At 39.6% G+C, this 14,137-nt stretch overlaps 1 protein-coding gene across 4 annotated transcripts in view; it reads left to right on the top strand.

Moving 5' to 3' along the window:
• Positions 1-482: 482 nt before the first annotated feature.
• Positions 483-14,137, top strand: part of rab3db (RAB3D, member RAS oncogene family, b) — a 19,560-nt gene continuing 5,905 nt past the window's right edge. The window contains exons 1-2 of one of the 4 annotated variants that reach the window (XR_014030756.1): positions 483-777; positions 9,474-9,707. Coding sequence is in view for 2 of the 4 variants with exons in the window: in XM_081374151.1 (XP_081230277.1) it covers positions 9,019-9,153; positions 9,474-9,707 (369 nt within the window). In the remaining 2 variants the exon portion in view is untranslated. Of the gene's footprint in view, positions 778-8,726; positions 9,154-9,473; positions 9,708-14,137 lie in introns of those variants that run through there. The other 3 variants (XM_081374152.1, XM_081374151.1, XR_014030757.1) reach the window with 3 other exon arrangements.

The raw sequence follows: 14,137 nt of genomic DNA, 5'->3' as shown, positions 1-14,137 counted from the left end.
TGGTTGGAACACTATTTGTTTTGATTTTGAGTGTTTGGCTAAACCATTTGTTTTTGTGTGCAGATCTCAGAGCCTAGGCTGCCTACAGAGACGTGTTTTTTTGACGGCATGCTTATGGGGCGGGCAGCTAGCGGATCGTTAGGAAAGATTAGATGAATGTGATAAAAATATTTGTGGGCCTGAAATCACTGATACCACCTTTAATTGACAACCTACAGGAAGTAATGGCATTCTGGGAAATGAAGTGTTTTTACACCCTAGGCAATTAAATGAAAGATTATTTATTAAATAATAAAAACAATTAGCCTACATTATAGCCGTTAGGCCTACTTGTCTATTTATCTATCGACTTTATTTTTAGCCAAGGATTTTCCATTTAATTCCTACTTCATATTCATATTCCTACGAACTGTAATTCCGCATCCTGTTTGCTACCTCAATTTAAATTCACTTCAAATACAGATAGATAGATAGATAGATATTCACATTTCTTATATAGAGAAAGGCTATTTGCGAAACAAAGAGTGTGTAAAGAGGAAGAAAAAGAGCTGAGGTGCTGTACAGGACGGAGCTGGAAGCCGCTGTGTACACACTTCAGATCCGGGAGCTCCGTCACACACACACACACACACACACACACACACACAAACACACACACACACACACACAGAGAGAGAGAGAGAGACGACAGAGTTTGTTAACATACGCTTTTCCACGCGAGGAGGTCCCGGTGGCTTTACCGGAGCACGAGCTAAAGCGCCGACTACCCGTCTGAAGGTAGGAACTCAATTCGATGTAGTCTTTGCGTTTGAAAGTTATTTTTTGACCCTCATACAAACATTTCTCTTTCTCCGGATGGGAAAACGACAGCAGCTTCATGAACTTTGGGTCATGCTCATGCAGGATATGAAATGTTTACATTTTGGTGATTATGTCATTGTTGGTCTTTAAAATAGTTTAGAACAGAGAGTGAAGATTCGAATTCAGTCCAGCAGCGCAAGAACACTTTCAAAAACAAGTATCCATTTACTGTGGTACAATTACCTTCGAGTTTTAAAAAAAAAAATACCATTTAACTTCCTGCTTTGCTACTGTTCGGACGCTTTTGCCTACTGCTCCGCACTTTGCTCTATCGCTTTCGTTATTATTACATTTTATCTCCTAATTTTAACTTCAGTGAATCAGCACAGTGCTCAGGACGCTTGGATTACTATAAAAAAGCAGAATTAGTTTCATTCCTTCAGAATTTACTGAAGCTTACATTCCGAGGAAGAGAAAACTGAACTGCTTACATTCTGGCGGAAGAGAAAACATTCACAAGGATAAGAGAAAATGCGTCCTTTTGATTCTACTTGCTGTACTAACTGCCAAAAACTTTTACAAAGGATTACAGTTCTTGAAACAAAGCTAATGGTAGGATCAAACCAGACGGAACCCACAACAGAGTTTCATCAAGGACAAATACAGCGCACAGCCGGTGAGTGTCATGAATTTAATGCTCCTCAACAGAACAGACCTAGTGCAGAGAAACAAGCCGATCGACCTACAAACCGTTGGTACAAAGAGGGGGCAAAACCCAAAAATAGAGGCATTAGACTCTCTCAGGCAAAAATAGTTTCATCTACACCATACACAGCTACAAGGATTACAAACACTGGTCGTCTTCCACAACCTATTCATCTTAAGAACAGATTTGAAGTATTATTGAATGAGGAATGCTCAAATTTGTTAAATGTGGATGAACACAGACAGCCAGGAGCTCACTCTGATACTAACAGGCGCTCAAGGTCAAGCAGACAGCGGCACTCAGCTCAGAGCGCAGCCGAGGTCAAAACATTGATAGTTGGGGACTCTACGATCAGAGATATCAGCTCGAAAGATACAACTACATGCTGCCTTCCACAAGCAACAACCTCTGACGTAAACAGAGAAATTCAAAACATTTTGATGAAACATAAGACTGCAAATCGACTCATCATTCATGTGGGGAAGAATGATATCCATAAAGAGCAGTCAGAACAGCTTAAGAAGGATTTCAATGAACTTTTTGAAACACTCAAAAGACTGAAAGTACAAACATTCATCAGTGGACCACTCCCAGCAAGAGGAAGTAACAGGTTCTCACGGTTGCTTGGGCTTAATTCATGGCTGCAAAAAACCTGTAATATAAAAGGAGTGAACTTCATAGACAACTTTAATCTTTTCTGGAATCAGAGGCCACTGTTTCAACAAAATGGCCATCTTCCAAACAAACTGGGTTCAAGAGTGCTAAAGGACAATATCCTTTTCTCCCTTCACCATCCTTCTGCCAATCCAATCAACCAGAATGGCACACACTCACCTGGACACAGTTTGAATGACCACAGGACTTCGCTTCAGGACTTGAATGGACATGCGGCTGACACATCTCACAAAGACAATGATAACACCATGCAGCCAAAACAACTTCTGCTCATGGACACAACTTCAGCTGAGCCCTGCCCACTGAGCTCACCAGAGTCAGACTGTGACATATTAGAAATGTCACAAGATTCAGCTCCCAAGGACAGCATATTACAGCCTCCAATAACAACAGATTCAGCACCCAAGAATGACCAGGGAAGCCAGGACAGCATATTACAGCCTCCAATAACAACAGATTCAGCACCCAAGAATGACCAGGGAAGCCAGGACAGCATATTACAGCCTCCAATAACAACAGATTCAGCACCCAAGAATGACCAGGGAAGCCAGGACACCATATTACAGCCTCCAATAACAACAGATTCAGCACCCAAGAATGACCAGGGAAGCCAGGACAGTACATTACAGCCACCAGTAACAACAGATTCAGCACCCAAACACGACCAGGAAAGCCAAGACAGCATATTACAGCCTCCATTAACACCACAGCCACTCTCACCGCTATCACTATCTCCTACATCCCCATTGATGTGTTTCTCAGAGAAAATGGAAAAACTAGTGTATGCTGGAACCCAATTCGCTGGAAGCCCCCAGATATCAACCAGAAAAACATCACTACCACCAAAGTCTATGGGCGCAGCTCGCCCTCTCCCCCCTCCCCCTCCTCCCCGAGCATTAAGGCCCCTTCCACAACGCCAGGGCCCACAACTTCCACCGTCTGCTCGAGGTGTTACAAAATCAACTGATACCAGCTCCAAGTGATTTGTGCCGGGTCCCCGCTGTGATAACAGTAACTTTCTCAAATGTTTACAGAACAAGCGGGAACCCAGTGTTCCTGTATCATCTGTTCATTCACATGTTAGAAAGTCTAAGGCCTTTAAAAGCCGTACAGCAAACCCATCTAATCTGGTGCCTATCACACGACAAACTAAGATTGTGGACACAAAAAGCAAGACTGTTAAGTTAGCACTTTTAAACATCCGCTCACTTAAAAATAAATCACTTCTAGTCAATGACTTTATAAGCACATACAACCTGGACTTTATATCTCTAAATGAAACTTGGCTAGAAGCCAGCTGCAGTGCAACAATCCTCAATGAAACATCTCCTCCGAACTTTACCTTTATGAGTGTCTCCAGAGCTGGAAGGAGAGGTGGGGGTGTAGCTGCTCTTTTTAAAGATGTCTATCAATGTAAGCAAATATCATTTGGTAATTACCCGTCTTTTGAATATCTGGGTATTGTGTTAAAAGGTGCTCCACGGATTTTACTTATCACTATTTACAGGCCTCCAAAATACTCTTCAGCCTTTGCTGAAGACTTTACAGAACTGTTATCAATAATTTCCTCAGAGTTTGACAGTTTCACTATTGCTGGAGATTTTAACATTCACATAGATAATTCAGAAAATAATATGGCAAAAGAAATCAATACTGTTTTAAAAACTTTTGATCTGATTCAACATGTACATGGGCCCACACACAATCGTGGACACACTCTAGATTTACTTATCAGTAAGGGTCTAAACATTTCATTGAATGATATTAAGGATGTCGCACTCTCTGATCATTACTGTATTTTCTTTGATTTATTGATCTCTCCTGCCATTGAAGTTAGATCTGTGTCTGTCAAGAAGAGATGCCTAAATGAGAACACTAGTGTACTATTTATGAAGGCCATATCCCTAAGACCGAGCATATCTGCTGACTCGGTTGATTCTCTCCTTGTTTCTTTTAACTCGAAGGTTAAAAATGTAATTGATGATATTGCTCCTGTGAAAGTCAGGAAGAATGGTAAACAAAAAGCACCTTGGAGAAACTCAACAGCAGTGCAAATTATGAAAAGACAATGCAGAAAATCAGAGCGCATGTGGCGAAAGACAAAACTTGTAATCCACTATAACATCTATAGAGACACCATTCGTGCTTTCAATATGGAACTAGGCAAAGCTAGACAGACTTTCTTCTCCAATATCATAAACAGAAACCTAAATAATACTCGAAATCTCTTCGCTACTGTCGACAGACTAACAAATCCCCCAAGCCAGATTCCCAGTGAAATGCTCTCCGACAGCAAGTGTAGTGAGTTTGCTACCTTTTTCTCTGAGAAAATCAATAATATTAGAAAGGTGATCAGCACATCCTTGAGTTGCACTGAGGTCAGACAGATCAGACTACAACCTGAGAAAGTAGTTACTATGTCTGATTTTGAAGAAATTGATGGCAAAATTCTGAAAGAAACCGTTCAGCACCTTAAAACATCAACCTGCGCCCTTGACACACTTCCCACATCTTTTTTTAAAAGTGTGTTAGACTGTTTAGAAGCAGATCTCCTAGAAGTGGTAAATGCCTCACTTTTCTATGGAAGTTTTCCAAACTCCCTTAAAACTGCTGTTGTCAAACCCCTCCTGAAAAAGAGCAATCTGGATAAGACTATATTAAGCAACTATAGACCGATCTCAAATCTTCCTTTCACAGGCAAAATCATTGAAAAAGTTGTCTTCAACCAGCTGAACAAATTCTTAAACTCAAATGGATACTTTGATAATTTTCAATCTGGTTTCCGACCGCACCACAGCACAGAGACGGCGCTCATTAAGATAATAAACGATATTCGCTTAAATACGGATTCAGGCAAATTATCAGTGCTGGTTCTACTCGACCTCAGTGCTGCATTTGACACTGTCGATCACAAAATACTTCTGGACAGGCTGGAAAACTGGGTGGGGATTTCTGGGATAGTCCTAAAATGGTTCAGGTCATACTTAGATGGGAGAGGTTATTATGTGAGTATAGGTGACCATAAGTCTGAGTGGACGCCCATGACATGCGGAGTCCCTCAAGGCTCAATTCTTGCGCCACTCCTGTTCAACCTGTATATGCTCCCAATGAGCCAAATAATGAGAAAGAACCAAATCGCTTACCACAGCTATGCAGACGACACACAGATCTACTTAGCCCTATCGCCTAACGATTACAGCCCCATTGACTCCCTGTGCCAATGCATCGATGAAGTCAACAGCTGGATGTGCCAAAACTTTCTACAGTTAAACAAAGACAAAACTGAAATCATTGTGTTTGGAAACAAAGATGAAGTTCTCAAGGTGAACGCATACCTTCACTCTAAAGGTCAAACAACTAAAAATCAAGTCAGGAATCTTGGTGTGTCTTTAGAGTCAGACCTTAGTTTCAATAGTCATGTCAAAGCAATAACTAAATCAGCATACTATCATCTGAAAAATATTGCAAGAATTAGATGCTTTGTTTCCAGTCAAGACTTAGAGAAACTTGTTCATGCTTTCATCACCAGCAGGGTGGATTATTGTAATGGACTCCTCACTGGCCTTCCCAAAAAGACCATAAGACATTTGCAGCTCATACAGAACGCTGCTGCCAGGATTCTTAGCAGAACCAGAAAATATGAACATATCACACCAGTACTCAGGTCATTACACTGGCTGCCAGTTACTTATAGGATTGATTTTAAAGTATTATTACTAGTATATAAATCATTTAATGGCCTAGGACCTCAATACATTGCAGATATGCTCACGGAATACAAACCCAACAGATTACTCAGATCATTAGGATCACATCAGCTAGAAGTTCCAAGAGTTCACTCTAAGCATGGAGAGTCTGCTTTTAGCTATTATGCCAGCCGCAGCTGGAACCAGTTTCCAGAGGAGATCAGATGTGCTCCTACAGTAGTCACATTCAAATCCAGACTCAAAACACATCTGTTTAACTTTGCATTTAATGAATGAGCACTGTGTCACTGTCTGTCCGACTGTTTATACTGTGTCTTATTTTAGTCTTTATTCTAAACTGTTTTAATTATTTTTAGTTCTTTCTCGTTTCTTTATTTTAAACTGTTCTTTATTCTAAACTGTTTTAATTATTTTTAGTTCTTTCTTGTTTCTTTATTCTAAACTGTTTTGTATATTCTTATTTCTTCTGTTTATTTTTAATAGTATGTAAAGCACTTTGAATTACCATTGTGTATGAAATGTGCTATATAAATAAACTTGCCTTGCCTTGCCTTGCCTTTAAATACTATGGTACTGTACACATCAAAGTATTATGATGGTATTCTTTCTGTTAGGAAGGACAGGCTGAAAAGAAAGTTGAGGTTATTAAGTTATGTGAAGGATTTATATACCATTTCATTTTTTCATTCATTTAATCAATCGCTTTATTTATATATTCATTTTTTAAATTATTTATTAATTGCTGTTATTGTTGTGGTAAACCTCCTGCATGCATGGATCAAACAACACATTATTTAGTTACATATATTAGCTTATGTATTTTATGAAATGTAGTTGTGATTGTCTGCAATGCATGAAAGCAAATTGTGTCCTGTTTAATTCCATTATGCTGAAACACAGTTGTGGACATCTGCCAGACGATCAATAGACAGATCAGCAGCACCATGGTAACCAGAGACCCCGTCCCTCAAAACACCATTTGGCCCTCTGGTGAATCTCAGATGTTACAGATCACTGATCTATAGCCAGCCGTTGCACATTCAACCCAGCTGAGGTGCATTTTGGTCCTGCAGGTCTCTGAGTTTTTGCAGAGAGATCTGATCGTTGAAATGGAGTTGTGTTCATTTAATGCTGTACAAATTACATGTAGTAAAACACATCCAGTGGAAGTCTATGTGTCAAGACATTCCCGTAAGGTTTAAAGCAGAAAGGTGAAACTGGTATTTTACTTAAAGCATATTTTTTCCTCCAGCTGTAAAGCTGTCCAAATCTCCCTTTTGGCGGATGAACTTGTGGTTAATGCGAAAATGCGTTCAGCATTTGTTCCATGTAGACCTATTTTATGGATGGTTACATCACGTCCCTTTCTGGTATCCTTGCGCATATGATGCATCATTTAGTCATAGTTTATGCATAGTTTATCAGAACATCATACTGAAACTTTTGAACGTCAAATTAGACACAAAGACCCTTACATAATTGTGCAATGGTAACTGGGCAAATCAAACTGTCATACAATTTTCCTCAACAAGGATTACATGGTTGAAGATGATGCCATATTTCTTGTGGTAGTGGGTCTTTATTATTAATGTGAAAAACGTAATGTTAATTTGGGGGAATGGGGTTCCATACAGTCCATAGCATAAGCATTATTGATTTGTCTTCTTAATGGGACAATTGGGATGGGATTCAGTGTTCTTACTAATGGACGGAGAGCTGTGCTGAGTGCCATTTGGTATAAAACTATTAAATTGAGCTGTAAAATGAATGCTGAGCAAATGTTCGCCTTATCAGATCTGTTTTATGCAGCTGTTTTAATGGTTTTATACAGATGCACTTTTGAACCGCAGAAATTACAATAAATAAAACCAAAGCGGCTATAGGGGGATTTGGGTCGCCAGTGTCTCATTATTAAAAAAAATCCTTTTAATGACTTTGTCTTTGGCTTCAGTTTTAATATTGGAAGGCCTCATGGAGCCAGTGCACATGCTCAGCATGTGACAAGGGCTTTTAGAGAGCTTAAGGCCTAAGAAAATACAGCTTTCCTCAACTTTAGTGTTCATTCGAACAATAGGGCAGTTACAGCAAGTTAAAACGATGTTGAATAGAAAAGTATGCATGTAATATCTGCATTTAAATATAAATGCACATAAAGTTATTGTGTTTTTTTTGTGTGTGTGTTTTTTTTTAAGTGATAGTTCACAAGAAATATGTCATTGTTGGTTTCAGAAAGACTTTGAATCATACAGGCTACATTTATGATTTTATTATTATTTTTTTTTCTATGCATATTTTGCCATCGTTTTACTTCATCAGCCACAGTCTCCACTTTAATTCTATATTATTGTCCAATTTTGGGTTTGGTGAGATCTAAAAAATATATTTAAAAAAAAAGTCTCTTATGTTCACCAAGGCTGCATTTATTTGATAAAAAAAAGAAATTCTGGGAAATATTATTACAATATAAAATAACTGTTTTTGTTTGAATATATTTAAAAATGTATTTTATTCTTGTGATCAAAGCTGAATTTTCAGCATCATTACTCCAGTCTTCATTGTCACATGATCCTTCAGAAATCATTCTGATATGACGATTTGATGCTCAAGAAACATTTCTGATTATCATCAATGTTGACGACAGTTGTGCTGCTTCATATTTAATGTCACTTTTGATCAATTTAATGCATCCTTGCTGAATAAAAGTATTTAAAATCAGAAGCTGTGAGTAAACTATCCACTTAATGCATTCTGTGCTTCCTTTCAAAATAGGAAGATGTTTCAAAACCTTGCGAGTGTGTCTTATTGCTCAACAATTTTGCAACCCTACTGTACACTGTAATCTGAACGTTGGGATTAACCACCAGACCAGTTGCAAGCTTCTCACACAAAACCGCGAAACTAAGCATGAATATTAGTCTTTCAGCTTCTCCAACTCACAAACTTGCCGTTCTAAATTACTACTGCAAATGAGTTCAAAAAGATCCTAACTAACAAGTGCTCTTGTGTGCTTCAGACAATAGCTGCTGTGGGCAGTCGGTCTCTTTGTTGTAACATCTCCACCTCTGGAGTGGAGTGGTGTTCGGAGCGCCTGTTAATGGGTCTGCGTGCTTTGTTTAGCGGACCGTCGCGATGGAGACGGGCCGTGAGGGTCTGATTGATCAGCTGAAGGGTGGAGGGGTTGTGTTTCCATTCCCAAGAGTTTGCTTGTTAGTTTGGGCTCTCCTGTCGGCGGAGATGGCTGGTTCTGAAGGTTGTGCTCTGAGGGTAAACAGATATTCGTTTTCAGACCTGAATGTGTCATTTATTCCAAGTCAACCCGAAACAGTAAAACGGTTTGATAAGAAAAAATGTTGAACTGTATGTTGTTGTTCTTGCATGTGTTTAGAAATTAAATGGGGTCGATTTTTGATTCATGTCGACTTGAAATGAGACAATATTTGGACTAACAAATTTCGTATAGTTTTCTGTATTTAAATAGTTGTAGGCAACTTCTAAATGAAATATGAGGTCATTAAAATAAGAAGAATTTCTCAAATTTTTCTCATCTTGTATGGATTTTTGAAATCTCTTTTTCTCTCTTTCAGATGGCATCAGTGGCCAACTCACACCTCCAGCCGTCACAGAAAGACGCAGCTGACCAAAACTTCGACTACATGTTCAAACTCCTCATCATCGGCAACAGCAGTGTGGGTAAAACCAGCTTCTTGTTTCGCTACGCGGATGATTCCTTCACTTCAGCCTTCGTCAGCACGGTGGGCATCGACTTTAAGGTGAAAACCGTTTTTCGCAACAACAAGAGGATCAAACTACAAATCTGGGTACGTTTGATTATCACCTGATCAGTAATTGGAGAAATTCTCTTCAAACTATATTTAAAAGTCAAGTTTGCTGATAGTTTAAACTTGAGAAGATTGTGGAAAGGATAAAATCTGCTTATGAAGTCACCTTCTAAGTCCAGTTTCTGTAAATTGCTTTTAAAATCCTAATCACAAGTGTCTGCAATTGTCGTGGACATTCTAAGAGTAAAGGTTCTTTATTGGCATCGATGGTTCTATGAAGAACCTTTAACATCCATGGAATCTTTCCATTAAACAAAAGTTTATTTATAGTGAAAAAAAGATTTTTTAGATTATTAAAATGTTCTTCACACTAAGAAAAACATTCTTTTAAGAACTCTTCACTGAAAGGTTCTTTGGGGAACCAAAAATGGTTCCTTTATTTAAGAGTGAAGTCAAAGTGCGCAACTGGCATATTACAAATCATGCATGCATGTATAAATCAGCTTTAAGATTCAGTGGATCATGCATGACTTATAGGATAATAGTATATGCTGTAAAATGACTAACAGGGACTTTTGAGAATGTTTCCTCTATCTGAATGCGATGTGCTTTGTTTGCATGTGAGCTTTAAGATTTAGCCTCGGGACTGAAGGTCAGATAATACTGGTTTTATTAAAGAAAACATCTCAGAAAGCCATAATTATCAGCTACAGATGGGTGTGTAGATGTGCTGTAATGTCAGTTGCTGGCTGGTACAGTACTTTGAGTGGGAGTGAAGTCAAAAACTCCTCCACAGCAGAAATGTTGCAATGATTTCCAAATTACGGATTAGCTGGAGTACTAGTGTGCTGCTATCTGCACAATAAAGTGCCCTATTATGCTATTTTAAAAGGTTTGGTTTGAATGTCTCCTACAATAGGTTTACATGATTCCAAGGTCAAAAATACTTTAATTTTCTTATAATATACATTGCAGCATCACCTTTTTTTCTCAGTGTCGGTTTGATAAAGGATTCAGTCTTTATAAACTCCCCCTTTCTAAAAGAGCTACTCTGCTCTGATTGGTCAGATGGCCCAGTCTGGGGCACGTTCAAGCTCAAACCGGTTCGCAACGTTTTGCTACGGATTCCGGGTTGAACGACATGTTTCCTGGAAACGGTGAGCAACAGGGTTTGAGATACATTTTCTCTTGTTTGGTGGGTGTCAAAAATGTCAGCCCAATCAGCCGCAACATGTATATAAACCACGTGGTATAAAAGAGACAGCTTTAAAGAGACAGCTTCGCACAATAGGTCCAAGTAAAGTCGTTTACAAATGTGTACGCTGCAGCTCGGTATACGCAACAATGGAAGATATTAGAAGACATGTTTGTCTTTTCATCCTGAAATGCTAGGCAAATGTTGGATCACAATAATTAGGAACCACAGTTTCCACAAATCCCTTCACTCCACTGGGATGTTCTCTTTTATTCTGGACGGCAAGGGCAGTGACTGTAACATCAAGCGCAAAGAATGGCCTTCTCAGCTGCCATAGTTGCAACTCTTGCGTCTTCAGAACAGGGTGTTCAACGCACCACTTTTTCCGTTTAAAAAAACGTTTTGCAACTTTTCGTCAGGGCTGAACGCAGCCCTGTTGTGATTGGTCTACTCTGCTCTGATTGGTCAGATGGCCCAGTCTGTTGTGATTGGTCTACTCTGCTCTGATTGGTCAGATGGCCCAGTCTGTTGTGATTGGTCTACTCTGCTCTGATTGGTCAGATGACCCAGTTTGTTGTGATTGGTCTACTCTGCTCTGATTGGTCAGATGACCCAGTTTGTGGTGATTGGTCTACTCTGCTCTGATTGGTCAGATGACCCAGTCTGTTGTGATTTGGCTACTCTGCTCTGATTGGTCAGATGACCCAGTCTGTTGTGATTGGTCTACTCTGCTCTGATTGGTCAGATGACCCAGTTTGTGGTGATTGGTCTACTCTGCTCTGATTGGTCAGATGACCCAGTCTGTTGTGATTGGTCTACTCTGCTCTGATTGGTCAGATGACCCAGTTTGTTGTGATTGGTCTACTCTGCTCTGATTGGTCAGATGACCCAGTTTGTGGTGATTGGTCTACTCTGCTCTGATTGGTCAGATGACCCAGTCTGTTGTGATTGGTCTACTCTGCTCTGATTGGTCAGATGACCCCATCTGTTGTGATTGGTCTACTCTGCTCTGATTGGTCAGATGACCCAGTTTGTGGTGATTGGTCTACTCTGCTCTGATTGGTCAGATGACCCATTTTGTTGTGATTGGTCTGCTCTGCTCTGATTGGTCAGATGACCCAGTCTGTTGTGATTGGTCTACTCTGCTCTGATTGGTCAGATGACCCCGTCTGTTGTGATTGGTCTACTCTGCTCTGATTGGTCAGATGACCCAGTCTGTTGTGATTGGTCTGCTCTGCTCTGATTGGTCAGATGACCCATTTTGTTGTGATTGGTCTGCTCTGCTCTGATTGGTCAGATGACCCAGTCTGTTGTGATTGGTCTACTCTGCTCTGATTGGTCAGATGACCTAGTTTTTTGTGATTGGTCTACTCTGCTCTGATTGGTCAGATGGCACAGTCTGTTCTGTTGTGATTGGTCTACTCTGCTCTGATTGGTCAGGTGGCACAGTCTGTTGTGATTGGTCAGGTGGCACAGTCTGTTGTGATTGGTCTACTGCTTACAGCGCGTGTCGGAAAAGAAACTTTTCCGTTTACATTCACAAACACCTGTATTACACACGTCATGAAAGGTAGTATCTGAAAAAACATAAAAGGGTCACTTTAAATACTAGTATGTGAAATAGTTATATATCATTATACATCAATACAAATTTTAAAACAATAAAAACATGTGACAGTACATACTACTTGCTGCATACTTAAAGGAGAACTCCGGTCGATTGCCGAGTTCACGCGCATAGGTTTAGTTACCTATGATCACGCGCGTGAACTCGGCAATCGATTACTTTGGACTTCAACCGAAAACAGGATGTAAACACAGGTATTTGCGCTGGCTTAAATAACATAATTTTTATACATATCTTTCACATCTACTGCAGTCAGATTCACTCGTGATCACTCTGAAGGAATCACTCACATTTTCTGTGCACTTGTAATGACACATCAAGGATGTTAAGAGGCTAAAAGCAGGTTTAGTACTTGCCCCATTGAAGTCAACAGGGTGCAAATTTTAAAAATAGAATAACTCGGTGTAGGCAACACCGATTTTTGTCGTTGTTCTCTGTATTGACAGCACTCCAAATGTACAAAAAAATGAGCTCAATGTTAAAATTGACCGGAGTTCTCCTTTAAGTATTCTACATGTTTATCACATGACTCATGCATGTTTAATTGAGTAAATGTCATTGAGTTATAACCTCACAAACGTAAAAATGTGTAATTTGAATTTTAATCCAATTCTTTGTAAAAACGTCATAACTTTTGGCAGTTTGATCATGCAGCTTATATCACTTAGTTATTACATCTGCCGTTAATCCGTCTTGACATGAAGGTTAACTCAGGTCGAGTGCAGTGCATTGTGGGATACAGTATCTCATGCCGTGCTCTGTCCGCCATATACTGTAGTTCATCCAGGCATTTTATCCATACAAATCATTTGCATACTGTTCTTACTATATATTGCAGAAATAGTAAGAGTAGCGTGCTATTCTGAATACTGCCAATCTAAATGGAAGTAGCTTTTCTTTAGGGATGAATGTGAAATGGATGGCTGCACACACAGCAGTGCATTTAGACTTAATGTGTGCTGTGGCTCTGATCCAGGACTAGAAAAGGCTTGCGTGTGTTAGTTTCTGATAAAAGCTCCTCCTGGCCATGCAAAACCTCTGCATCGGTCATCCATGACTGGACTGGAATGACACCGAGTTTGAGTATGGAAGAAAGAGCTCTGCAGATGCGCTGGAACGATTCTTTTGCAATGCATTTTTGCAATTTCTTATGCATAATTTAGAAATGGAAATAGGGTAGTTGTTGAAAATCTGGGCTGGTAAATTAAAGGTTTTGTGTTCAAATCCTAAAAGGAGACATTGATTGAGTGATGGGACACTTAAACTCACAAATGTGTGTGTGGAACGATCTTTTGGACCATGATTCATGCTCATGATTCATAAAGCATACAGTTAGCATGATAGAAAATCATTGCATTTGTTTTGTGTGTCTTGGCCTTTATACCTGTATGGCTTTTATGTAGTAATTAATTATTATATGCAAGAACAGAATAGTAATTAGCCTATGCTTGCTGAATTATTGAATAAATATTCATTAGGGCACAAGCTTTTTTATTTCACCGCTCTGTATTCTGAAAAGTCTTACAGCTTTTTTTGTCCTTACTGCTCATTGGAGCTCATCTCTGCTGTCTGTCACTCAAGCATTAAAATAATGGATCACGTGTAAACCTGTGTGACCCACTGGCTGCCGAGGCAACCCGTTCTCTC

This window comes from Scardinius erythrophthalmus (assembly GCF_964197995.2).
Source record: "Scardinius erythrophthalmus genome assembly, chromosome: 1".
Lineage (NCBI taxonomy): Eukaryota > Metazoa > Chordata > Actinopteri > Cypriniformes > Leuciscidae > Scardinius > Scardinius erythrophthalmus.
This window is presented reverse-complemented; position numbering and strand designations above follow the sequence as displayed.